Raw genomic sequence first — 26,279 nt, 5'->3', positions numbered from 1 at the left:
TCTCCCCAGGACCATCCCAAAGCAACGTGAGAAGCCATTCACTTATATACAGAGACGTAAATATATATATAAATATATGTATTGGTTGAGAGAGAGAGAGAGAGAGAGAGAGAGAGAGAGAGAGAGAGAGAAAGGGAGAGAGAAACGTCGATGTGAGAGTGAAACATCAATAGGCTGCCTCTTGCACGCGCCTCCTACTGGGGATCAAGCCCGCACCCCGGGCATGTGCCCTGACCAGGAATGGAACCGGTGACCTTTCGGAGCACGGGATGACATCCAAACAAATGAGCCACACGGGCCAGGATGAGTGCTAGTCCTTTCTTCACTCTTCTACTCCGATAAACATCCCCTTCGCAGAGGTGCACAGTCTCCAAAACACACACAGAGCTGACATTCCTTGCACTCCGCTAAACACGCCCTATCTGTGCGATCACACGTGAGCATACGTATATGCACGCACGTGTTTCCACGTCTATACAACATGCATCTACACGTATTAGATCATCTTGGTTCACGGCATGTCCTCGTAGGAGGGCACCGGAAGGGAGCAAACAGAGAGAGGAAGGCACGCGAGCATCTTAGGCAAACTCCTGAGCGGCTACTCTCGAAGTGGGGCAGGCCACATGTGCTTGGTTATCACTTACGACACTCTCAGCAAGGTCTGCTTTCCCCTTTGGGCAAAAAAACCAGAATTCTGTGCCAATCGCATTGAAAGCGCTCCCACCACAGAGGCCACAGCCCTGTTCCAAGGCCACCACGGAGAGCAGGTGCGACTTACCACGAGGGACAGAGGCCTTTTCCAGGAGACGACGCCAATGAGTCCTGACAGCAGCACCTGGAAAGACAAACGGTGCAGGAAGGTGAGATGCTTCGGGAACCTTTAATGTACAATCGAAACAGTAGGGAGAGTTGCAACCTGAAGAATCACTTCTAGAATCCAGCGTGCGCGCGCGCACACGCACAGGCACACGCAGGTTATTCTCCAGCCCAGAGCCCCAGGTCCCCCTCCCAAGCTCCTGTCCAAAAATGCACCTGCACTCCCCTCCCTAACCCAGTCTCCGCTTGTCATCTTTATCTCCCACAGGGGCACCCCTCCTCCTGGTCACTCAAATCCTGGGGACGGTCCCCTCTCCCGCCCCCCACATCCCAACAGGCACAGTGAAGACAGGAGGTGTGGCTCCCCCTTCAACAGGGCCCTGTTCCAGGAGGCCCCACTGTAAGTAGGTCCTAGTGTTCTCCCACAAGGTCTCCTATGAAGATGAGTGCCCCAGGCAGTCAGGGCCCAAGCAGGGGGGGCACTTCGGATTTAAGACGTAAATGCAGCCAGGCCGGCTGGCATGGCTCAGTGACTGAACATCGACATCGAGCTATGAACCAGGAGGTCACGGTTCGATTCCCGGTGAAGGCACATGCCCGGGTGGTGGGCTTGATCACCAGTAGGGGGGGTGCAGGAGGCACTGGGTCCATGATTCTCTCTCATCATTGATGTTTCTCTCTCTCTCTCTCTCTCCCTCTCCCTTCCTCTCTGAAATCAACAACAAACTATTTTTTTAAAAAGACATAAATGCAAGTTTCAAAGATGAAATCCAACCAGTGCCCAAGTGCACGCAGGAGCCTCGCGCCCTCTCCTCCGCGGGAGCCGGTGGGAAAGGAGCACGGGGTGGGCAGGCATCTCCCCGTCTGGGGAAGAGAGTTACGTAAACCATCTGCAAATCGTTCTGATTCTCTCCTTTTAGAAGTGTCCTCTTTGCGCAATAAAAACAATGTATTTGTTGGTACAGTACATTAATTCCATTAAAATCACATTAAGTGTAATGAAAAGCTCTCAGAGTCTAATTACGCCGGCGAACGCACAGACCCGCATCAACTTTTAAACCCACTGCAATTACAACAGGAGGCGGGCCTGTCTGGCAGACAAATGGTCCCTCCATTTCCAAAGGATGGTGACTGAAGGCCCACTGTCCTAACGCCACAAACCACACGCGGAGCATGCAGACCCAATCTGCCCCTGAGAGGGCCTCGGCCTGTTCTCGGGCCAGACCTCGCTGTGCTCCACACTCCATTCTCGCAATTCCTGCCCTGAAGGGTCCCCTAAATCCCCCATCATTCACAGTGGCACCTCGGAGCGCCCTCTGCAGTCCAGGCCTGGCCACTGCGGGGCCCACAGGCTGCCAGCCTCCCTCCCTGGGCCCTTGCAGCCCCAGGTGGCCCTCGCTCCTGCCCTCTGCCCTCAGCCAGCCCTGGTCCTCCTAGGCTGCCAGGCAGAGACGTGTATGCCAAGCGAGTCTGTGTCCTGGCAGGTAGTGAGGCCCCGGGAGGAGGCAGAGAGTCAGGAGGACAAAGGAGGAAGGGGTAGGGGATTTCCTGCACTGCTGACCATCCCACGGGCGTGTGAGGACCAGCCGGCCGCCCACTGTCTAGGGCAGGGGTGGGGAACCTTTTTTCTGCCAAGGGCCATCTGGGTATTTATAACATCACTCTCGGGCCATACAAAAGGACCCACTTAAAATTAGCCTGCTCTATTTGCTCAAACATTTCATCAACTCACCCCTAATGCCTTCGCAGGGCCAGACTCTGCGGGCCTTACACGGCCTAGAGGCCGACATTCCCCACCCCTGGTCTGGATGAAGTGACACACGGGACAGTGAGGCTCTACCTAGACCCCTGCCCCTCACTCATGGCCTATGTCCACCTACAGGTTCAGACGCTCCTACGACCCCCAAACAGAGGCTGGGGGACCTGGACAGCCGTGCCGCACTGGTGGCATGAAGGGATCCTTCCCTCTGACCATGTGGCCCTGGACAGATGCAGTGGCCTCCCAAGCAGCTCAGGTGGTTGGGTGTCAACCCATGTACTGAAAGGTCGCCGGTTCAAATCCCGGTCAGGACACATATTCAGGCTGCGGGCTCAATCCCCAGTAGGGGGCATGCAGGAGACAGCCGATCCATGATTCACTCTCATCATTGATGTTTCTCTCTCTCTCTCCCTCTCCCTTCCTGTCTCTCTAAAAATAAATAAAAACATGTATTTTTTTTAAAAATCCATACTGAAGAAAGGCTGTTTTAAGTCTTCAGGCCTATGTGCAATAATGAGTTTAAAAAAAATAGGACCTTTCATGTGAGTGACATATGAATAGTGTATATTATCTTGCAACTATAATTCACATACATTTTCCATATAAATCACCTCAAATCAAGATCTGATTTTCTCTAATAGCTCTAGTCTGAAAAGAAGTTATGAACAGGAATGAAGAGACACGCACGTCCATGGCTTCTTTAATTGCATTTTCTGCAGAACCCTGCAGTTCTATTTTTAATATTTGATTACACCATCCACAGCGCTATATTCCACAAAAGCAATTACGTTTTGCTCAGCGGAAAAGTCAGAATGGAAGAATATGCGGCACACTACCAACGGTAGGAAGAAGGAGCAATTTAGAACATTTTAGGATAATGATTGAGATCACGGATTCGGAAGTTACAGCAAACACATTTTAAAGACATCTTATCACGGAGCTGACTGCAAGTTGAAGTTATGCACCATGCAGACGGGGGGAAAAACCGCCCCGGGAGCCCAGGATTTTATCAAAACACTGACGGAGGCACTCTGAAAACCTAAGCTCTTACCAACACTTCTCACCCGCTCTCTCCAAGTCCAAAGCGGCACCGACTCACTGTGCTTTGCTTGTCGTCAAGGGCTTTGCCCAAACGTCTCGCCAGCGCTAACGTGGCTGATGTTTTCCCCGGCTATGTTCATGCTCGTTCACGACATTTTCTTGTCTTTTGTGTTTCTAATACTCCTGTGTTTTGCTATTTTGGTCAACTTTTCTATTGGTTTGCTGTTTCCTTTTTCTAGGCGTTTGGAAATGATACATCTCTTTTCTATACCACTGTTTAAACGCCTGAGTGAAATTATCTATCCAACACGTGCTTAGCAATAACACACATGCCTACAGGTTTTGCAGGTAAAGGTGCTTTCTACCCCACCTTACCTCCCTGATGTTTTGAACAACCACATTGGTATCAACCATTCAAACCTAACTTCACATTTTCTTGTTTTAATCGCTCATTGCTGCTTTGTTTATACCAGTTCTTGTCATCTCTTGATTTACTTGTTATTAATAATATTTTGCATATGGCTTATACACGTCAATACTTTCTTTTTTTTTTCAGAAATGAAATGCAGAGACTTTTAGTTATTTTTCTGAAGATATCTATTGTTTGCTCATTTACATGAATGAGCTTAGAAATTTCACCTACAGAAAGCCTAGAGGAATTTGCTTAACAACCGTTCTCCTTCTAAAATAAATACAGGTTGCTGCATTATCTTCTAGCATTTCGTTTTGAGGACATTCCTAAGACCTCTTCACCTCAAACGTGCAAAACTGACACAGAGATGAGCAAATCCATCACAACATGAGCAGAATACTCCCTGGCTCTTACGGCGATGAAATACTGTGATACGCACCTAACCTCCTTACTACACAAATTAACTTTCAAACAGAATATCAAGTGAGAAAACAGACACGTTTAAGAGTCCGTGGAGTAAAATAACGATCAAAGCACTAACTGGGATGGGATGTTCCTAGAATCGCTGGGAGTCTGAAATTGATTTGAGAGCAGCCCTGTGGTTAGCCTTCTACACTCCTAATCAATTCTCTCACGGGAAGCTTTTGGACAGCTACACTCTCACGCACTCAAAAAATATGTTTCCATTTCTGAAAGCATCACTTTTCCATTTTTCTTACGCTGTCACACCAAAAGGAAAAAGTAAGTTTTCTGAATTGTTTAAATGTGCACGACTAGGACACAGGATGTAAAGTGGCCAGTGTTCTCAGTCCACGCCCATATGGCCAAACGCATCACTAGATCATAAAGAGCACCCAGAACTGGCAGGCTGGATAACGCGGGGGGTCCTGGGCTGCCACTCACCAGCTCCTGTCAAAGTTAGTATAATGAAAATGTCAAGAAAGCGTCACATTTAGAAACCACAAAATACAAAGATGGAGCTGTCAGTCACTCCGAACGCTTGCCAAATGAAAAGTTTAAATATAGTCATGGGTGAGCAGAACTACTGCCAACCACGTAAGCTCACCAGGCAAGACTTGGTCTTTCTTGTCTAACACGATATATCCCCAAACACAGGACTGGGCACACAGCAGGCACTCAGATCATTATGCGTGAATGGTAGGTGACTGGGTGGGTGGGTGGATGGAAGGGTAGGTGGGTGGATGGATGGATCGATGAATAAATGAACAGACAGATGAATGGATGGGTGACTGGGTGGGTGGGTGGATGGATGGATGAAGAAATAAGTACAAGGATAAATAGATGAATAAGTACAAGGATAAATAGATGGATGGGTGAGTGGGTGGGTGGATGGATGGGTAGGTGGGTAGATAGACGGTAGAGTAGATGGGTGAGTGGGTGGGTGGGTGGATGGATGGATAGATGGATGGGTGAGTAGATGGATGGGTGGATAGTGGATGGATGGATGGGTGAGTGGGTGGGCGGATGAATGGATGGGTGAGTAGATGGATGGGTGAGTGGGTGGATGGATAGGACGATGAATGGAAGGAAGAGGGAGAGAAGGAGGGAGGTTGGGAAGAATAACCCTGCACAACCAGCTCTGATCTGACCTATTTTTAATGGTCCTGGAGACCGCCACCTCCCCCAAAATAGCCAAGGATCCACTCTGAGTCTTGGGTGGACTGACAAAAGGAAAGCAGGGAAAACAAAATGGAAAACTGTGCTAGAGGTCGGTCTGCTTCCCTTCCTCCCTCCCTTCCTCTCTCCCTCCCTCCCACTCTCTCTGAAAAGCAATGAAAAAAATATCCTTGGGTGAGGATTAACAATAAAGCCACAGTGAGTAGCTTCACACACAGGTTTTATTGCCGTCACTGATTTTAGTATGGACCCTGTGAAATAGGATGAGTCACCAGGCATAAAGGCTGCACCGTCATCATTCCCTCCAGTGGGTATGAGAGTAGTTGCCCCCTGTACGCTCATCCACACTGAGAGCCTATTAGAAGGCCCTTTACTAGCTTGGTGGACCGCCCCACACACACACAAAGAAAAGAGCTATTTTCATTTGCATCTAAGTTCAACACTTTCCCGGTTACTTGCCTTTGGTATCTCTTCAGTGACGTGCCTAGTGACTGACTAGAGCCTGCTGCAGCCGTGTCCATGGGATGCTAATGTCTCCCTATTGATTTATGACTGCTTTTAGTGTAATAGGGATGGATGGGGAGGGAGACAGGGCTATGTCCTGACTCGCCAGTTCCGGGGGTGGGTGTTTGACACACACAGGATGCTAATGGAGTTGTGGTCCATTTTATCAGTCTTTCCCCTTATTATACCTTCCACTGCAGGTAGGTGCCTCGGTCCTTCAGCCTGGGATCTATCTATCTGGAGGACATTCTCTTTGCCTCACTTCCTTGACTGAAAATGGAAGATACAGAGAATGACTTTGCAGCTGCCCCCTCTCCCCATTTATCCACAGGGGATACATTCCAAGACTCCCATGGATGTCTGAAACCTTCCTACAAACCCTATGTATACTGTAATTTTTCCTATTCATACATACCTATCCATATAAATTAAGTTTAATTTATATATTAGGAACAGTGAGAGATAAACAAAAATGACTAATAAAATATAATTATAGCAATACACTATAATAAAAGTTGTATAAATGTGCCATTGATTTTTTTTAGAGAGAGTAGAAGGGAGGGAGTGGGGAGAGAGAGAGAAACATTGATGTGAGAGAGAAACATCAACTGGCTGCCTCCTACACACCCCACACTGGGGATCGAGCCCACAACCTGGGCATGTGCCCTGACCAGGAATGGAACAGTGACCTCCTGGTTCATAGGTTGACGCTCAACCATTGAGCCATGCCGGCTGGCTGTAACAGCTCTTTAAAAAAATTTTTTTAAAGATTGTTTACTGATTTTGAGAGAGGAAGGGAGAGAGAGAGAGAGAAACATCCATCGGCTGCCTCCTGCACGCCCTCCACCGGGATCGAGCGGGAAACCTGGGCATGTGCCCTGATCAAGAATCAAACCATGCTGAAACCGGTTTGGCTCAGTGGATAGAGCGTCGGCCTGCAGACTGAAAGGTCCCAGGTTCGATTCCGGTCAAGGGCATGTACCTGGGTTGCGGGCACATCCCCAGTAGGAGATGTGCAGGAGGCAGCTGATGGATGTTTCTCGCTCATCAATGTTTCTAACTCTCTATCTCTCTCCCTTCCTCTCTGTAAAAAATCAATAAAATATATTTTAAAAAAAAAATCAAACCAGCGACCTTTAGGTGCACGAGACAAAGCCCAAACAACTGAGCCACACTGACCAGGGCTATCCCAGTTCTTAAATGACCATGATCAACTAGGGTCGTGTCATTACCATATTTTGAGAAATTGAGCGATTACAGATTATTAGGCATCTTCTAAGCAAATGACTGTAAATGCTACCTGGGAGACTACCGAGTCTGGGGCTGACCACTCCCAAAGAAAAAAAACATCCAAGTTGGCATCCCTTGTTTTCCAATTAATATGGTGAATAATCATAGAAGCCACTCTCCTGTCACTTCTAAATTGACAAGGAAAAAAAAAAAACTTGCCAGCTTTCCCGCTATCGTCTGGTCGCTTTCTAGTTTTCACTTAATGGAAAACTTGTCAAGTCACAACTTTTTTATGTGCCTCGCTGCAGAGCATTTTCCCACAAGCGAGATTTCCTCAAGACAATAACGATCCTGACAACAGGAGTCTGAGAACAAGATGGGGTCAGTTATACAAAAGGAGAAATGGTAAGAAATCTATTTTTACCTATTTTCATGGATGTTGGGCATGCCTGACACTGTCCTATTTTGTAAATTTATTGCCTTGTTTCCTGTGATCTTCATGATAAATAAGTTGTCACAGAACCTGGCTGACTAGCTTTCCTCTTCATTTTACAAATGCCTCGTATATTTAACCCTACTGTCACTTTCGTTTGTCAAACAAATACAATAGTTAAGACTGGATTCTAGCCTGGCCAGTGTGGCCCAGTGGTTGAGCATCGACCCATGAACCAGGAAGTCACATTCAATTCCCCGTCAGGGCACATGTCTGGGTTTTGGGCTCGATCCCCAGTGGGGGGCGTGGAGGAGGCAGCCGATCCATGATTCTCTCTCATCATTGATGTTTGTTTCTCTCTCTCTCTCCCTTCCTCTCTCTGAAATCAAGAAAAACATATTTTTAGAAAAATAAGGACTATCTGTTTGTTTTTTTCCCACAAAAAAGGAATAAAAGCAACCAAGCCTGGCTGACTTGGAAGCGGGTGTCCCTGGGGCTGGGGTGTGCTCACACAGGCCTACTGCTTGCATTATCAGCCACCTGATGCTCTGACTTGAACTCTGTTATACACTAGATGGATTTTTAAATATTCATTTTAAAACACGATGGGGAGTCCTGGAGATGAAAAGAAAAGCCAGTGGAAAGCCAACAATGTAGATTTAGAGAAGCCAGTGGAGGAAGCCGCACATCAGTGTCAATCACGCCACACCCAGATCGTGGGGAGGGATCATCTGAGCAGAAGGCTGGCGAGCACCTAGGAAGGAAGTGCCAGGCACCTCCTCTCCTCTTTTAATGAGGGTATGACATTGGCATGTTAGAGGAATGCTAAGCAGATGAGGGCCTTTATTTCCACAAGATGTTAACACAGTGGGCGGGGGCAGCCACCCCCTGTGCAGCCTGGGAGAGACATGGGTAGGGGTCCTGGGCACAGAGGCCTGGCCTGTTCCAAGGACGGGGACTTGTTTAAAAACAGGGGGGATTATAACCTGGGGCCTGCGCCCTCAAAAGCCAGACACCAAATCGAGATGAGATCATCGCACCAGGCTGGAACGCTAACTTAAAAAGCGAGCAGATGAATTCATCGCTGTTACACGTGTTCTGCATTTTGGCACCAAAATTCATCAAATTTCATGGATGGTGTGGCTCAGTGGTTGAGGGTCGACCCATGAACCAGGAGGTCACGGTTCGATTCCAGGGCTATCACCTGGCAGTCACAGATAAACAATTCCTATGGTATTTGGGGAATAACCTGATGCTTTTCTTGAGAGCTAGAATGTAATCAATTTTTAAAATGGTTCATGAATACTTGAAATAAATGGGTATTTGTCTGCCGGTAGAACACTGGTATATAGCTGTTCAACTGTCCTTTGATATTATAAATCATGTCTTTATTCATTGGGTCTTATCTGTGAAGGGCAGAAATGAGTACCTTTTAGACCGCAACTGTGCTTTGGTCAATTTCTCACTCTATTTTATTTTACGGACTTGGAGGTTGTATTTTTGGTAAAGGATCGGGACAATTTTATCTTCGATGCAGACTTTACCTTTTGCTCGTCTAAAATAACCTTACTCCTTCTTTTTGGATGGAATGCTGCTCTGCCCACCGTGTGCCCATCTTGTGTATCTTTGCCCATCACTTTTAACTTCTCTGGGTCCCTCTGCTTTACCCACGTCGCTGTTAAAAGCTTACGGCTAAATTTTACTGCCTGACTACATCTACTAGAGGGTTTAAGCCATTAGTTATAGGCACATCTACTATACGCCATACATTCCTCTTCGGAAATCCAAGGAGCCTCAGAATGCAGCCATCTTACACTCCCAGGACCAATCTCCCTTCTCACCCTGATCTAAAATGAGCACAAACAGGTAGCGAATGAGACCGGAGTCTGGGCCCCAAGAAGGAACATGATGCCGGAAGCCCCTCCCAAGCAAAGCCTGCTTGCTACTCAGTCTTAGCCTGAGTGGAGACACCGAGTGGAGCCAGAATGAGGTGGAAATGCCACCTGGAGGCACAGGGCAAGTGAGTGGCTCTTCCTTCCCTGAGGCAAAAGCCACACGAGGACCACCAAGGGCCATCAAGGGGCAACCAGAACCCTCACACAGCGCGGACGGGAGAGGCCATCGAGACGACATTTTGGAAAACTACCAGTAACCAGGACGGGTGACCGCATGTGTACCCTACGCCCAGAGACTCCACTCCCGTACACACCATCCAAACGGGGGCACCTGTTCCCCGAAGTCCACATACAAGCATGCATCGGGCAGCACCAACCCTAACCGCCCAAAGTGGACACCACCCAGGTGCCCGTCCACAGCAGACTGATAAATCAATCTGAGAGATCCATCCAATGGCAACAGACACGAGTGAACCGCAGCTGCACTCAACGGTATGGATGGCATTTCACAAACACGCTGCTCAGTGTAAGAAATCCAACACTAAATAATGCATACTCCATGTTCCCGTTTATGTGAATTGCAAAATCAAGCAAAATTAATATAGGCTGCTAACACTCAGAAGAAGGGTTGACTCTGGGGTGCTAGTAACAGGAAGGGGGCACCAGGGGCTCTTGGGGTGCAGGGGAGGTTCTGCTTCTTGATCTGGGTGCTGCCTCTGAGAGAGATGTTCATTTTGCAAAAAAACACACTGAGCTGACAGAGCACCCGACAATTTGTGCAATTCTCTGTGTGTATGTTAGACTTCAACAAAAAGTTCAAAAAAAGAAAAAAAAGGGCTAGGAGAGAATCGGTTGCTAGGAGACCCAGAAGCCAGGATTCTGGCTTTGGTTATTAGCCCTTAGAGCTCAGAGAATGGATACACACTGATGTCTATGAAATGTCTCAGGGATTTTTTTTTAATATACCAGAAAACACCAAGCCTGGCAAATAATGGCCTCCGATTACCCGACAACTGCCCATCGCCAACGTGAGGGCCACAGGATGCGGTTGTGAAAGACACCTGGCAGGGACACCTGCTCATCTCAGATGGGGCAGGTACGGTGGTTCAGAGAGACCCATGCAGATTCCTGAGAACCATGACCACACCCAGAGCTGGGAGACCCAAGGCTGAACCCCTTGGGGAGGGGTGGGTGCACTTCATGCAGGTAGGCATTCCTCCTCCTTCTTCTTCTTCTTCTTCTTCTTCTTCTTCTTCTTCTTCTTCTTCTTCTTCTTCTTCTTCTCTCTCTCTCTCTCTCTCTCTCTCTCTCTCTCTCTCTCTCTCTCATCAATGAAAAACATATCCTTGGGTGAGGATTAAAAAACAAACAAAGACATGAAGGGCAGAAGGCAGTGGAATGAGATTTTTAAAGTGCTGAAAGAAAAAAGTGTCAACAAAAACCTGTACTAGTATATCCTATACTACTATCCTTCAAAAAACAAAGGAGAAATTAAGAACCACATTGCAACCTGGTCCATGTGGCTCAGTGGTTGAGCATTGACCTATGAACCAGGAGGTCACAGTTCAATTCCCGGTCAGGGCACATGCCTGGGTTGTGGGCTCGATCCCCAGTAGGGGGCGTGCAGGAGGCAGCCAATCCATGATTCTCTCATCATTGATGTGTCTATCCTTCTCTCCCTGTCCCTTCCTCTCTGAAATCAAGAAAAAAATATATATATTTCTTTTAAGTTCAATTTTATGTTATGTGAATTTCACATCAAAAAAGTAAGAACTGAAAATAACAAAAAACTCTGGCTTCTGAAAACTGACAGAAGCAGCAGAGGCAGCATCTTCCTTAGTTACCTGTCTGACCCCATAAGCATCCATGAGAGGGGAGCCCTGGTTTAGGAAAATAGGCTAACTGGGTGTTTATAGAAACACCACAAAGCAACACGATATAAATTACACTTCCTGGAGCCAAGAACAGTCAAGGATAATTAGTGGAAGGTTTTTTTGGAAACTTTACAATAATCTTAAATATGCTGAAATAAACTTTTCTACATTATTAGAAGGTGTGGGGGAGGGAAGGAACCCCATTAAAGAGCTGCAAAATTCTACCCCTTCATAAAAGCTATGGGCAAACTGCAAAAACGGTCAGATCCAACTTGTTAGGAACTCTGAAAAGTATCAAAGGCGTACAGCAACACAGGAGGGCTTGTTCAACAAAAACGACGGAATCGCAGTGAGAACACTGGGCTTTATGGTTCTTCCACTCCAGTTCCATCCCGCGCGCCCCAGCGGTGGCCTTGTGGGGAGCAGCCCACAATCATAATATCAGAGGAAACAGAAAGGAGCGCTTTCACAAGAAAATGCCATTGTTCCTTTTGACGAGTCTGGTGGCTCCCTGGAACACCAGATCAAAAGGCTTATTTTTAGTTCCTTTACTGGGAACTCTCCCACAGCTAACGCTCCTACCCAGGGATGTTTTGGTCAAAACATTTCCAGGTGAACACTTTATTCTCTACTTCCTGGGGGTAATGCTAACAGTTTGGGCAAACAATACACTGACCAGAAAGCAACTGGGGCACGTGCCTTGACTAGGCATCGAACCAGTGACCTCCTGGTTCATGGGTCAGTGCTCAACCACTGAACCACACCGGCCGGGCTGTCTGGCTGATTATTAAAGGTGTGCCCCAACATGCACATAGAGCCCTTTGGCAAATACAGGGAGACTTTTTTGGAACCAGGTATTTAAGAAAACTTCTAGCTAATCATTAGCAAGCCACAGGCTAATGAAACAAATACCTCCGTGGCCACACACAATAAGAAATACAGGCTTCACAGAATTCCTTCAGAGAAATTACAAAACCAATGGGAGGGGAGAATCTGATTTACAGAGTTATGACATGACAATGTGAAACATGTGCACTCTTCAAGGAAAATACAGGAGGCATGTATGGTCCAACACAGAAGAAAAGGCAATAAAAAATAAGCTGTCTGTGAGAGAGTACAGACATTGGACTTACTAGACAAATACTTTAAATAAGCTTTTTTAAATGTTAAAGAACTAAAGGAAACCATAACTAAAGAACTAAAGGAAAGTGGTACATCTCACTACATGGGTAATATAATAAAAGTAGAGAAATTAACAGAAATTCTGGAACTGATGTGTACACTAATGTTCATAGTAGCATTATTCAGACTAGTCAAAGAATGGAGACAACCTAAATGTCCATCAACTGATAGATGGTTAAACAAAGTGTGGTATATTCATATAATGGAATATCATTTGTCATTAAAAGGAAGTATTGTTTCATGCTACAACATGAACTTTGAAAACATTGTGCGAAGTAACAAAGCCAGACACAGAAGGTGCACATTTATATGAAATGTTTAGAACAGGGAAAGCCATAGGAATAGGAAGCAGGGAAATCAGATGAACGATCTGGCAATTTTAATGACATTAAGGTGGCCATTCCAGGAATCCTACTTCCAGGTACGGGCTCTGCTGATCCTGGTCCATCACAGCACACCCGTCAGCACCATAAAACCATGATCTGTCTTGGAACCAACACTATGGAGCATCTAATAGGTCTGTGCTTACTGCTTTAAAAGAGAGGGTAATGGAAACATTTTCAACTTAGGTGACAACAAAACCAAGCCTAGGTAATCACAGGCAAGAACAGCAATATTCTCCCTCTGCCTAACTATCACCCCTGCTGCTCTGGACTGAATTGTGTCTCCCCCGCCCCCAATATAATTCATATGTTGAAGCCCTTAGCCCTCAAGGTGATGGTATTACAGCAGCGGTTCTCAACCTGTGGGTCGCGACCCCTTTGGCGGTCAAACGACCCCTTCACAGGGGTCGCCTAAGACCATCCTGCATATCAGATATTTACATGATGATTCATAACAGTAGCAACATTACAGTTATGAAGTAGCAACGAAAATAATTTTATGGTTGGGTCACAACATAAGGAACTGTATTTAAAGGGCCAGAAGGTTGAGAACCACTGTATTAGTGGTTGGGGTTAGATGAGATCATAAGGGTGGGGCCCCGTGATGGATTAGTGCCCTTATCAGAAAAAGGAGAGAGCAGATCTCTTTCTCTCCCGCTCTCTTCCCCCCCACCATTATGTGGCCAGGAAGAGAGCTCTCACCAACAACTGGTTGCTGGCACCCTTAACTTGGACTTCCTGCCCCCAGGACAGTGAGAGATAAACATGTGTTGCTTAAGCCCCCGTTTGTGGTACTCTGTATGGTCACCCAAGCTGACTATTACACCTGCCCTCCCTCTGTAAAGTCTGTACCATCATGGGTGAACTCTCCCCTCTTTAAGCCACTGCCAATCTCCATGGTGCTGAAATTTCACACATGAATAGTGAGCCCGGTGTTTCCTAAATGCTATAGGAAATAATCACGCAAGGATTCTCTTTTCTCCGAAATCTGAAGTCAGGTTCTTTAAGAAGCCAGCCTCTTTTCATCTGCAGGGAGATTTTCTTTTCAAATCCCTCTTTAAACATTTCCTTCTGGGGGATGTCTTAGCCTTAAGTACTGAACCTTAAAGAAAAACTGTTTTCCATCCACTGCCTGGTTTCAGATCTGCTCTCCCTGACCTTTGAAAAGGGCAAAAGAAAGACTCGGGGGCCACCTGCTCTGAACTACCCAGCAGCACAGGGGCCGACTGACACACCCGGTTAGAACACCCGGCCCCTGGGCCCTGCAGGCAGATTTTTCTGCCAAGCAAACACTTAGGCTGAACATCAAAACATCCAGCCACTCACACTGAAGCGCTCTGTTTAGAAAGGGATAGAGCCAGGCCCTTGTGGCTCAGTGATAGAGCATCAGTCCACCTAGGAGCCAGGAGGTCAGGGTTCGATTCCCGGTCAGAGCACATGCTGGGGCTGTGGGCTCCATCCCCAGTAGATGTACAGGAAGCAGCCGATCCATGATTCTCTCATCAATTGATGTTTCTCTCTCTCTCTCCCTCTTCCTTCCTCTCTATAATCAATAATATATATATTAAAGGGCAGCTCTGGTTATGCACTTTGGGAGTCCCCAAGTCATGGCTAAGGCGCAATGGGGAAAGAGGGTGTTGGGAGAGGGGTGATGAAGGGACACTAAAGTTACCAGTCTGCCACCTGTAGGCGGGTGCCGGCAGCGTAAACCTCAGCGCCCACTAGACAGCCGACAGGAAAACAAAGCTCATTAAATAACGCCAAAAAACCCTGAGCAACAGATGCGCGGAGACTATCTATAGTGGCCCGTCTGAACCACGGCTCCCGGATCCCTGCCTCCAGCTCCTCCCCCCTCTGACTCCAACACTCACAGCTGTGGCCGCTCCTTGTTCCTCCTAATCAGCCTCCACGCCTCAGCCCTGGGTCTGAAATACGCTTTTTGAACCAATGCCCCCCTCAGGATGAGCGGCCACACTCATCCCGGTTCCGGCTGCTGGGCTCTCGTTTGAAAAGTCACGCCGGGGAATCAGACAACAGAGGCCAAAGACAGGCACGCCGGCCCACGAGGCTGGGCAGGCATGTTGACCATGCCAAACTCAACAACACACACCACACATCCATCCATCCATCCATCCATCCCCAAGGCCTGCTCTTGGATTTCCCCGAGGTGGAATCAAAAACACACTGCGGAGCCCTAGCCGGTGTGGCTCAGTGGACAGAGCGTCAGCCTGCGGACCGAAGGGTCCTGGGTTCGAGTCTCACCAGGGGCACATGCCCGGGTTGCAGGCTTGATCCCCAGTGGGTGGCATGCAGGAGGCAGCCAATCCATGATTCTCTCCCACTGATGTCTCTCTCTCTCTCTCTCTCTCTCTCTCTCTCTCTCTCTCTCTCTCTCTCTCTCTCCCCTCCCCCCCATCCTCTCTGAAATCAATAAAAATATATTTTTTAAAAAACAACATAGGCCTGGCCGGTTTGGCTCAGTGGATAGAGCGTCGGCCTGTGGACTGAAGGGTCCCGGGTTCGATTCCGGTCAAGGGCATGTACCTCAGTTGTGGGCACATCCCCAGTAGGGGGTGTGCAGGAGGAAGCTGATCAATGTTTCTCTCTCATCGATGTTTCTAACTCTCTATTCCTCTCCCTTCCTCTCTGCAAAAAATCAATAAAATATATTTTTTAAAAAACAACAACAACATACTGAGCAGACCCTTATGCCCAAACCCCAAGGCGCCCACAGATGCCAAGAGTTCTCGGAAGTGCCTGCCTCTCCTTATAAATAAACATACAGGGGCTGCGTATATTTGTCCTGTTTCCCTGGGTCCGCTCTTTCTTAATTAATTTTTTAAATATTTTTATTGATTTCAGAGAGAAACATCCATGATGCGAGAGAACCGTGGATGGACCGCCTCCCGCACGCCCCCTACTGGGGACGGAGCCCGCAACCCGGGCCAGTGCCCTGACCTCCTGGGTCACAGGTCAGCGCTCAACCACTGAGCCCCGCCGGCTGGGCGGCCACTTTTTTTTTTTTTTTTAAATTTGGGGATCGGGGCGCGGGGTGGAGGGAGGCAGCAACTTCCACCCAAAGGCTCTAAAATGGCCCGAACAACCCGCTCTCGGCGACCAGCCCTGCAGAGGGGGGTCCCGGCGGCCTTCTCCGACGGCGGTGAGTGAGCCACGGGCGTCGTTCCCGGGGCACCAGCCGCCTGAAAACCCGCCTCAGAAAACGGGGTCCCGCACGCCGGCTGCGGACGCGGGAGACGCCGGGGCCCCGCCGCCAAGTCCCCGCACCCCGAGCCTCCCGGGGAGGGACGCAGCCCCCGACCCGGTTCAACCCACCCCCACCGCACCCCACCCCGACTCGGTCCCCGGCAAGCGGACGGGGGGCCGGGGAGCGAGGGGGGCGAGGAGGAGGAGGCGGGTCCCCGGTCCCGGGCGCACAGGGACCCCGAGGGTCCCGCCTCCGACCGCCGCGCGCCCGCCTCCCACCCTCTCCCCGCGCAGGGCGGGCAGCCCGACGGGTTCCTCTCCGGAAAGTAACTGCGGCTCCGCGACAGGGAAGGGAAAGGGCGCCCGGACAGCGGCGAAGTGGGGTGCGGGGCGGTGCGGGGGGGTCCCCGGAGTTGGGAAGTCAGTCCCCCGCCCGCCCGCGGACACTCACCGAGAAGCCGGCCCAGAACGGGCACGAGTGGCGGACGCGGGCCGAGGTGGTGAGCGCCAGCGCGGCGAAGCTCACGGCCACGATGAGGCAGCCGAGCGCCATCTGCGTGGCCCCGAGCGCCAGCCCCACGCGCGAGCGGCCGGGGCACGGGCGCAGGCGGGACAGGCTGCGGGGCAGCGCGCGGGCACCGCCGGCCGGAGGCATCGCGCCGCCGCCGCCGCCGCCCGCACGTCTCGCGCGCGCTGCCCGGCCCGGCGCCGCCTCGCCTCACCTCACAGCGGGTCTGAGGCGGCAAGTTGCGCCGGGCGCGCGGGCGGCCTCGCTGCAGGCCGCGGGGGATGCGGCGGCCGCGGGCGGGGAGCCCGGCGCCCGCCACCCCAGCCGGTGCCCGCGTCCATGCCGCTCCGCAGGGCCGCCCGGCGCGCCGCGCTGCGCCCTCTCCCGCCGGCTCCCGCGCGCTCCTCGTGCGCGTGCGCGAGCGCTCCCCGGCCCGAGCGCGTGCGCGTGCGTGTGCTCGTGCGTGTGCGCGTGCGCGGGTCGGTCCGTCCTGGGAGCCGCGCGCTGGGCCGGGAGCGCGCAGGCGCAGGTGCGACCGTGGCGGCTACGGGTCGCGAGGATGGAAGTGGGCACCGCAGGCGGCGGGTCAAGGGCGAGGGCAGCCGGCTCCCGGGCTGGGGCGCTGGAGCGGCCTGAGAGTCGGGCCCGCGGGCAGAGCCTGGGTGCGCGCCTTGGGGGGGTGAGGGTCGGGGAGACGGAGAGACCGCCGAGCCGGTGGGGAGCGCAGGTGCGATGAATATTTTGCAAACGCTCTGCCCCAGGTGCGGCGGGCAGCACGCAGCCTCCCAACGCGCCATTGCGAGGCCCCAGGTGCCGCTTCGCCGCAGTGGCAGGAGGTCCCTGGCCCGCCCCTGAGGACCCGGCCCTGAAGGAACTGCATGGAAAACATGCCCAGTGCGCCACGGAGGTCTGCGACCCACCTTTCGTCTGCAGGGCTTTGGATCCAAGTGGGAAGTTTAGGTGCAACACAAACCGCACAAAACGAATTTAAGGACCTATTAAGCCCGCCGGTGTGGCTCAGTGGTTGAGCGTCGACCTGTGAACCAGGAGGTCAAGGTTGGATTCCAGGTCAGGGCACATGGCCAGGTTGCAGGCTCGATCCCCGGTAGGGGGCGTGCAGGAGGCAGCCGATCCATGATTGTCTCTCATCATTGATGTTCCTCTCTCCCTCTCCCTCTCTGAAATCAATATATATATTAAAGACCTTATTAAGTCATCTCCACTCCCTTTTGCCAGGTTCAGGATGTACATATACCTGCTTATCGCCGCCTTGCTCGGAATACCAAGAAAGCTGGCAAGTTTTGATGGTCATATTTCGCCCTGTGGCCGGGTGGGGTGATGATTTAAAGACCACCCTGCGTGGGAAAAGGCTGTGCTGACATGTTAAGAGACCCAGGAGTGTTAAGAAGTCTGAAGGGAGGAGGTATAAAAAGGCACCGTTCACAGTATGTACTCAGGGGAAATGGTGGGTTATGCCCCCACAGCCTGTGGGGGATCAGAGAGAGACCCCCAGTTGGATAAGCAATCCTGCAGGGCCTCCCAGATGCTTGAAATTTCACCGTTAGAGATATCGATTCCTTTGGGGCTTGCTGAGCCTCTATTAAAATGCAAATTCCCCTTGAAGGGGCAATAGCTCCAGCCTTTATCAGCCAAATCCTTAGCGGGGATGGGATCCATTTTCCCATTTAATGGGATGGCCCAGGGACGCACAGGGGGTGGGGAATTCCGAAGATAAAGTGGCTGACCTCAAAACGCTGGCCTGCAGCCAGTGCTGCTTTCTCCTTTCTCCTGGGTTCTTATCTCTCACGAGAAGGAGCCCCTTCAGGCATCCTTCAGAGCGCCGGCGTACAAATTCACATTTCCTGGAGAAGTTCTCCAGAAATTCGCAGGGCTTGGAACAAGGCCAGAGCAAGATCCCCCAACTGCCAGGAAGTTTCCTTCTCCCTGTAGTCACCTTATTCATTCATTTATTCACACCTCCAACAAAAGGCACCCAGGCACCCGTGTAGCCACTATGGAAAACAATATGGTGTTTCAAAAAAAAAAATGACACATAGAATTATCCTATGATCCTTGAGAATTCAGCAATTGCACTTCTGAGTTATATGAAGCAGGGACTCTGAAGATATTTGCACTCCCATGGGTATAGCCGCATAATGCGCACAATAGCCAGTCGGTGGAAATAGGTCACGTGTCCATCCGTGGATGCGTGAAGCGAAATGTGGTGTCGTAAAAAGGTAGGAAATGTGGACATGTGCTGAGGGAGATAAGCCGGTCACGAAAGGTCAGATCCTGTAGGAGTGCTCTTATGTGCGGTACCTATAGTAGTCCCGTCATAGACACAGAAAATACAAGGGTGGTTGCCAGGGGCTACAGGAAGGGAGGTGGGGGGTGACTGATGGGGGCAGTCTCAGCTGGGGAAGATGAGGGTTCTGTGGAAGGATGGTGCTGAGGATGGCTGCACAATGGGAATGTCCTCAATGTCGCCCGATGACACCCCGACATACGGCTCCAAACGGTAATTTTTATCTGACATATATTTTACCACAATAGGAAAACTATACAATGAAATACCTCTTTACTAGTACATCCACTTCAGATGACTATATTAAAACCTACGAGCCCTCGCCTGTTTGGTTCAGTGGATAGAGCGTCGACCTGCAGATTGAAGGGTCCCAGGTTCGATTCCCGGTCAGGGCACATGCACAGGCTGTGGGCTCAATCTCCAGTGGGGGGAGTGCAGGAGGCAGCCGATTCGTGATTCGCTCATCATTGATGTGTCTCTCTCACCCTCTCTCTCTGAAATCAATAAAAAGATATTAAAAAAAACAAACACCTGTGAATGACACGTGATAGCATGGATGTAGAGGAAGTGGACTCCTGTTCATTGCTGGTGGGAATGGAAAAGGGGGGCGGATGGAAAATAATCTGGCTGCTCCTCAAAATGAAATACAGAATTATGGCCCAGCCAGTGTGGCTCCGTGGTTGAGCATGGACCCATGAACCAAGTCACCGGTTCCATTCGTTCAGGGAACACGCCCGGGGTTGTGGGTTCAATTCCTGGTCTGGGCACATACCTGGGTTGCAGGTTCCATCCTGAGTCAGGGCACGTATGGGAGACAACCGATCAACGTTCTCTTATCAATGAACATAAAAATAAGATTGTGAATATATAGCAGTATTTTGCAACGATGAAAGCACTTTATGAACGCGGGGTGGCAATCTTTGGTTCATAAGGACGCTGTAATACCCCTGACGAGAGTCCTTAGCAGGTAGTGGTCGAGTACTATCTATTCATTTGAATTCTATATCCTAAGCTCGATGTGAAAACTGAAGTTCCTGAAACTTCTGAGCTACTGACGAGAATTCTGTGTGGAGCTCCTGAGAAATAATAATTGTCCCGGGAGGGTAATGAGGCTCAGAAGTAAGTTAAATCCGCTAACTGGCATTACTATTAAATCGGGTTATAAGAAACATACATCGCCACGATTTCATTAGACTAAGCAATTATTCACGTTCACACACCGACTCAAACATAATTATCCGTGGGGGGAAAAAACGCTACGCCTTCAGGGAAAGCGAATCAAAATTTTGAGTCAAGGCACACAGGAGTTGATCTTTCTCATCCATCAACGGAACAGAAAATAAGGAAGTAAAATTCATCATTTGGTTTTGAAGGATGAGGGTCACCTTGAACCGGAAGTCCATGAATAGTTTCTTTAAAAAAGAAACATGCCCCGCCAGGGTGGCTCAGTCGTTGAGTGTCAACCCATGAACCAGGTCGTCAGGGTTCGATTCCTGGTCAGGGCACATGCCCAGGCTGTGGGCTCCATCCCCAGTACGGGGGCCTGCAGGAGGCTCTGGGGAACACAGACACACACCAACACACGCACGCACATGGACAGACGCGTGGGACGCTCTCCGGCCACATGCTTCTCCTCTTGCTCCGTCTCCAGGCCTGTGTTGGTGCTGCTCGTCCTACAGGACCCTCTGGGCACGGGCCACGCTCCACACCCACCCGCCAGGCCTCCCATGGGCAGCATTTCAAAACAGGCTTACGAAGTTGCACGAAACCATAAACAGCAGGCCAACAGTCCAAGCCAGCACTTTATTTTAAAAGTTTTATTCTGCAGATTTAGAAATTTGAGACTTTAATAACCGCAAAAGAAATCCAGTCACACCTAATGGTTAACAGAATGTAGTGGTGTATTATCCAAACGGAAGTCGTGCTGATGTGCCGTAATAAATCGTCTATTAGTACAAAAATACACTTTAGGGCACAGCAGTGTATCACAAATTACAGGAGGGGTATTTTGCAAGAGTTTAATCAAACTAGAGACTTCTGAGTAACTGTATCTTTTAAATGCAGCACTTAAAAATGTAACAACTCTGTGCATTTCTTTTTCTTTAAAAAAAATGACCTTGTGTGTCATAAAAATGCTGCTTTATTGCTGCAGAGGTCAAAGTTCAAGGCTCAAGAGGTACAGGAGAGAATACAAAGGTAGCCTTAAGAAACTTGGTTTTGTTTATGTATAAAAAAAGAGAAAGTTTATAAAAGTTAATGTACAAACCAAGAACGAAAGTGGTATGCACGCATTATGTACAAGCATCCTTGAAACATCAAAATTTTCGAATGCATAGCCAAAAAGAAAAAACAAAAAACAAGAAACAAAGCCACCACTGCCCCCTGCCAAAAAAAATCCCCAAATCACACCATTATTTCCTTCTGGGTGATCACACCCTTCTGGAACCACCAAATCCACAATCTGCTCAACCTGCTTCATGATTCAGTGTCCGGATGTGCACAAAAGCCATAAAAACCTAGTCCTACACAGAGACGACCTAAGAATGAAAAACAGGAGGGTAAGGCATTCCTGCTGGTTAGTGTGTCTGGTGACGTGGTTAATTCGAGATCCAGAGGCCCCGGGACAGTCCCGTGCTTTGGTGCCCTTCCCCACGAAGCACGTTTTCATGTACAATCAGTCAGCGGCTTCGCTGGACCCTCCGCCCAACGCGATTGATCCGCTGGCTGTCCATCTGTTTAGTCCACCACATTGGTTCTGTCCCGGGTGCATGTAGATGTGTGCGTGTTACCCCATGCATAATAACATAACGTGTGCGCCAGGCCGGGGCCACCGGCAAGTGGGAAACCGTGTACTTTGAAAAGAACAGAACTCAGATGCACCCCTTTACTGGCTGGTATTTTAACGGAAATCAGTGTGAGTTAAGCAGTGACCACAGGAAGTATAATAATCATTACGAAGCCAACGTCTGTGAAACCCGAGGCCACGTTCTTCCGGCACAGCCCGTAGTTCGCAGTGTTTTCTGCCCACGGCTCAGGAGGGCGCTCTCGAACCATCAGTTCAAACAAAGCACTCAGTACTAGCCCACGGCAGCATCGACTCTACGGGAAGTGTAATACTCGAGAGAGTGGTTCCGTTCAGATGGAGGAAGTCTAGCCCAGGTTCACATTATCTCAGCAAGGTCCTGTTTCCGGATTAGAAGTGGTCGATCAGGACAGAGACGCAGTTGGCTCCCACCAGGTAATTCGGATCTCCAGGAAGACACTTGTTTTGCCAGGTTTTAGGGTCACCTGTGCGGGTAACAGAAGCTCACGTCATCTGCAGTCACTAGCCATAACGCTTTGCCAACACAGGCCAACAGACATACATATACTTATATACAATTTCCTTCTCTGTCTGATCATGCTGCCTTTATACCCAAACTAGACGATGACTCAATCAGTGGGGTGATCACATGGTAAGGCACAGAAATGCTGACCCACTAGATTGTAACCTGAAACTATTATAATTAACACATTGCGGACGGATCACAAGAATTCTTGCTTCATATTACAGTGTTTTACAAAGCATCATACTTTAAAAAGATATTAGCTTGTAAGAACATGTAGTAAGTAACTTCAAAATGCAATGGGTATTTGATTTTAACGGGTGCCTTTAACATTTATGTAAAATATTTTTTGTACTCGTTCAATAGAAACTTACCTGGCCACTGGGTAAAGCTAGCAATGAAACTATTTTAATATAATACTGCACAATGCTCACGAGATTTACCAAAAATTCAGAAGCAGGACTATATATTCTTACAGTCCTATAGTCCTATAGTCCTATAGTCTATAAGACTATAAGTCTTATAGACTATAAGTCTTATAGTCTATAAGTCTATAGACTTATAGACTTAGTCTATAAGACTATAAGTCTTATAGTCCTATAGTCTATAAGACTATAAATCTTATAGACTATAAGTCTTATAGACTAAGCAGGACTATATATTCTTATAGTCCTATAGTCCTATAGTCTATAAGACTATAAGTCTTATAGACTATAAGAATATAAGAATATATATAGTCTAAGTCTATAAGAATATAAGACTATAGTCCTATAGTCTTATATTCAGGATCAAGTAAGGTGACCTAAACCCCAAATACCACAAGTTCCAACTGGTAACTGACTAGTCGCCCAAGGAGGTGAGAAACGTGAAAATACAACGGGAGCTTTGCAATTGGGACCTTCACACAAAACCACTCAAAAGTAGTGTGTACGCAGAAGTGACTTAGATGTTTACACTGAAAACCATGGCCAAGTGTGATCCCAGTGGAAGGTCTTCTGTCTTTCAAGTTCCTGTTACACATGCGTTGAGGATTGAAAAACTAAAGAACGGTGACCCAAAATAGAAATCATATAAAAGGAGTCAAATCATTTTAGTAAGAAGGTGAAAATGCCTGCATATGTAGGACAGTATCAATTCTCCCACTGCACCTTAAAAAATTATTTACTTATTTATGTATGTACTTATTTAATTTTTAGAGAGAGAGGAATGCAGAAGAGAGAGAGAGAGAGAGAGAGAGAGAGAGAGAGAGAGAGAGAGAGAGAAACATTGATTTGTTGTTCCACTTAGTCAAGCTTCACTGGTTGACGCTTGCATGTGCCCTGACCGGGGATCAAACCTGCAATCTTGGTGTTATCAGGACGACGCTCCAACCACTGAGCTGCCCGGCCAGGGCTCCCATCTTCAGAATTCGGACAGAGACATCATTTGGTTGCGCACCAAGAACAGTCGCCCTTTGGCCAATCAATGGTTAAAAGGCAGACACCTCTCTACCTTCCCCGTTCATTCAGTCGGTGCAGCACGAAGGGCTGCTAACAGCCGGCGCCCTCAGCCCAGGTTAATCAACGACAGCCCCAAAGCCCCGAGGACAGAGAGAAGGAGCGTACCCGACGAGGAGTCGGATGATTTTAGAGCAAAAGACCAACCGTCAGGAGTCATGGACGCACAGTGTGGCAGGCGCAGCTCCACGGGCTTCAGGAACTTGAGGCCGTGGGGCCCACACATCACCAGCGGGCTCAGCAGCGTCTCACCTGGAGGTGGGGAGCGGTTAGATGGCTGTCTTCCTCTGCACCCCGCTTCTCCTCGCCTGCTCATAATATCAATGCTATGCTAACGGGTTAGCTCTCCACAGCAGCACCAAGAAAACCTAACGGGAGCCACACAGGTAGTTCCCATGTCCTAGGAGCGGCTGTAACCCAGTGTATGCCCACATCACGTCGACATGTCATCGATACACTGAATCCTGGAAACCCGTGGGTGTGGCACTTCCAGCGCATTTTACCTTGAAGGAGCCGCATTTCCAGGGATAAACAGCCCCCGAGGTGCTGGCTCCTGCAGGTTCCTCAGTGTAAGGCACGTTCACATGTACTTCTTAAACGTTACCTACACCCTGCGTTTCCAATGCCAGATTTGGTTTAGGGGCTCACGCAGGGCCACCATGCGCTAGTACTCTGGCCAGATGTTGGGAAGTGGGGAAGTAACGCGTGCCCGGCAGGGAAGCACTGCTCGAAGGCTCTGAAAGGAGCCGTAGCACTGAGCATCACGTCCCCCTGACAGATGCGAGACACAGGGAAAACAGCAGCACCCGACTCCTTAAGGAGCCCCCACACATGGACGGTAATGCCTGACAGGGTACCCCCTCCCTGCCGAGTGTCTGCTAGTGCTGGGCCCGGGGGGAGTCAGACCTGTCCCAGGAGGCTATGCTCTCCAAGCAGGAGACAGGCACACAGCACAGCCTGGCTGAGTGGGAGTTCCCTCCCCCGTCTCTAGAGATGGAAGGGGGACCGACTCAAAGACAAACTTGAAGAGGCTGGCCAAGACCGCCCGGCAGACAGGAGGAGGGGCACCCAATGGCCTGTCACCTGCCACTGTCATGCAGGAAGGGAGCACGCCGCGTGGAAGGCCCAGCGCCTCGGCCTCGCTGCGGGACAGCACTGCCAGCCCGGGACACCGGCCGGGCCCTCCGAGGAGGCCTCTGATGGAGGAGCAGCTCTGCGAGGCCAGCGTGGGGGAGAGGGTCCGAGAGCCCTCTCACCTGAGCTCCCGGCAGCCGCGTTCGGGAGACCGAGCAGAGCAAGTCCGTTACCTTTCTCCTTGTCGAGGGGCGGGAGGATGCTGTTGTCGCGGCAGACCTTGAAGTAGATCTCCTGCTCCACGCCCTCCGGGATGGCGCCCTGGGGGATGATGATGCTGACGCCGGTCTCGATGGAGCTCAGCACCCCGCCGTTGCTGCTGAACACGCCCCGGGCCGTGGCCACCACGGTGTGGCCGTCCTCGTCATTGTCCTCCTCCACCGCCGACGGGCTGCGTGCAGAAACGGCGCGTGAGTCCACTCCCGCCTCCCGGGCCTCATCCTGTTCCCTTCTCCCGCCACCAGGAAGCTCTCTACTGGAGCAGCTAACGTATTCAGCGCTGATGTGACTCAGGCTAACGAAGCAGCTGCTCCCTGGAGAAGTCAATTTCATTTTGAAGGCAACCATCCCATGCGAGCCCTGACCCGGGCCGGGGATGGAGCCTGCAACCGAGGTACATGCCCTTGACTGGAATCGAACCCAGGATCCTTCAGTCCACGGGCTGATGCTCTATCCACTGAGAAAACCAGCTGGGCCACCTTTGTTTCTATTAACATCGCTCTGAGCAAACAGTGGCCGATGTTCCTGGGGTCATGGGAAGCTGTGGCTGTTGAGAGAACGGGCTGGATCTGTGCTCCCCGCACCCAGCTGTGCGAACGTGGGCACACAGCAAGGTCACTCAGCTCAGTCTCAGATAACAGGGGGCCTATGATAAGGCCTACTGGCCACGGTGACCATCAGCTTCATTATTTCCTGTGCCTCTTGCATGATAGCGTTCGTGGCAACGTTCTGGTCAACAATACTCAGGCCCAAGCCGATGGGATAGAGCATCGGCTGCAGACTGGAAGGGTCCCAGGTTCGAGTCTGGTCAAGGCCACATGCCTGGGTTGCAGGCTTGATCCCCAGTGGGGGACATGCAGGAGGCGGCCAATCAATGATTCTCTCTCATCGTTGATGTTTCTATCTCTCTCTCCCTCTCG

The 26,279-nt window shown here is 49.8% G+C and overlaps 2 protein-coding genes across 4 annotated transcripts in view; both read right to left on the bottom strand.

The window, feature by feature from the left end:
* The window catches only part of ENTREP2 (endosomal transmembrane epsin interactor 2), a gene marked incomplete at its 5' end in the record, with an annotated part of 52,056 nt that extends 35,030 nt beyond the window's left edge, over nt 1-17,026 (bottom strand). The window contains 2 exons of the mRNA XM_081114841.1: nt 779-835; nt 16,823-17,026. Coding sequence (XP_080970967.1) covers nt 779-835; nt 16,823-17,026 — 261 coding nt within the window. The remainder of the gene's footprint in view (nt 1-778; nt 836-16,822) is intronic.
* Nucleotides 17,027-20,968: 3,942 nt separating this feature from the next.
* TJP1 (tight junction protein 1) overlaps nt 20,969-26,279 on the bottom strand; it is a gene marked incomplete at its 5' end in the record, with an annotated part of 90,671 nt that continues 85,360 nt past the window's right edge. For 2 of the 3 annotated variants that reach the window (XM_081114835.1, XM_081114837.1), the window contains 3 exons: nt 20,969-22,472; nt 24,115-24,258; nt 25,314-25,531. In XM_081114835.1, the coding sequence (XP_080970961.1) occupies nt 22,378-22,472; nt 24,115-24,258; nt 25,314-25,531 (457 nt within the window). In that variant the 3' untranslated portion in view covers nt 20,969-22,377. The remainder of the gene's footprint in view (nt 22,473-24,114; nt 24,259-25,313; nt 25,532-26,279) is intronic. The other variant, XM_081114836.1, reaches the window with a different exon arrangement.

Source organism: Myotis nattereri (genome assembly GCF_964212035.1).
Source record: "Myotis nattereri genome assembly, chromosome: 21".
Classification (NCBI taxonomy): domain Eukaryota; kingdom Metazoa; phylum Chordata; class Mammalia; order Chiroptera; family Vespertilionidae; genus Myotis; species Myotis nattereri.
Note: the sequence above shows the minus strand (reverse complement) of the source record. Positions and strands in the feature narration are given on the sequence as shown.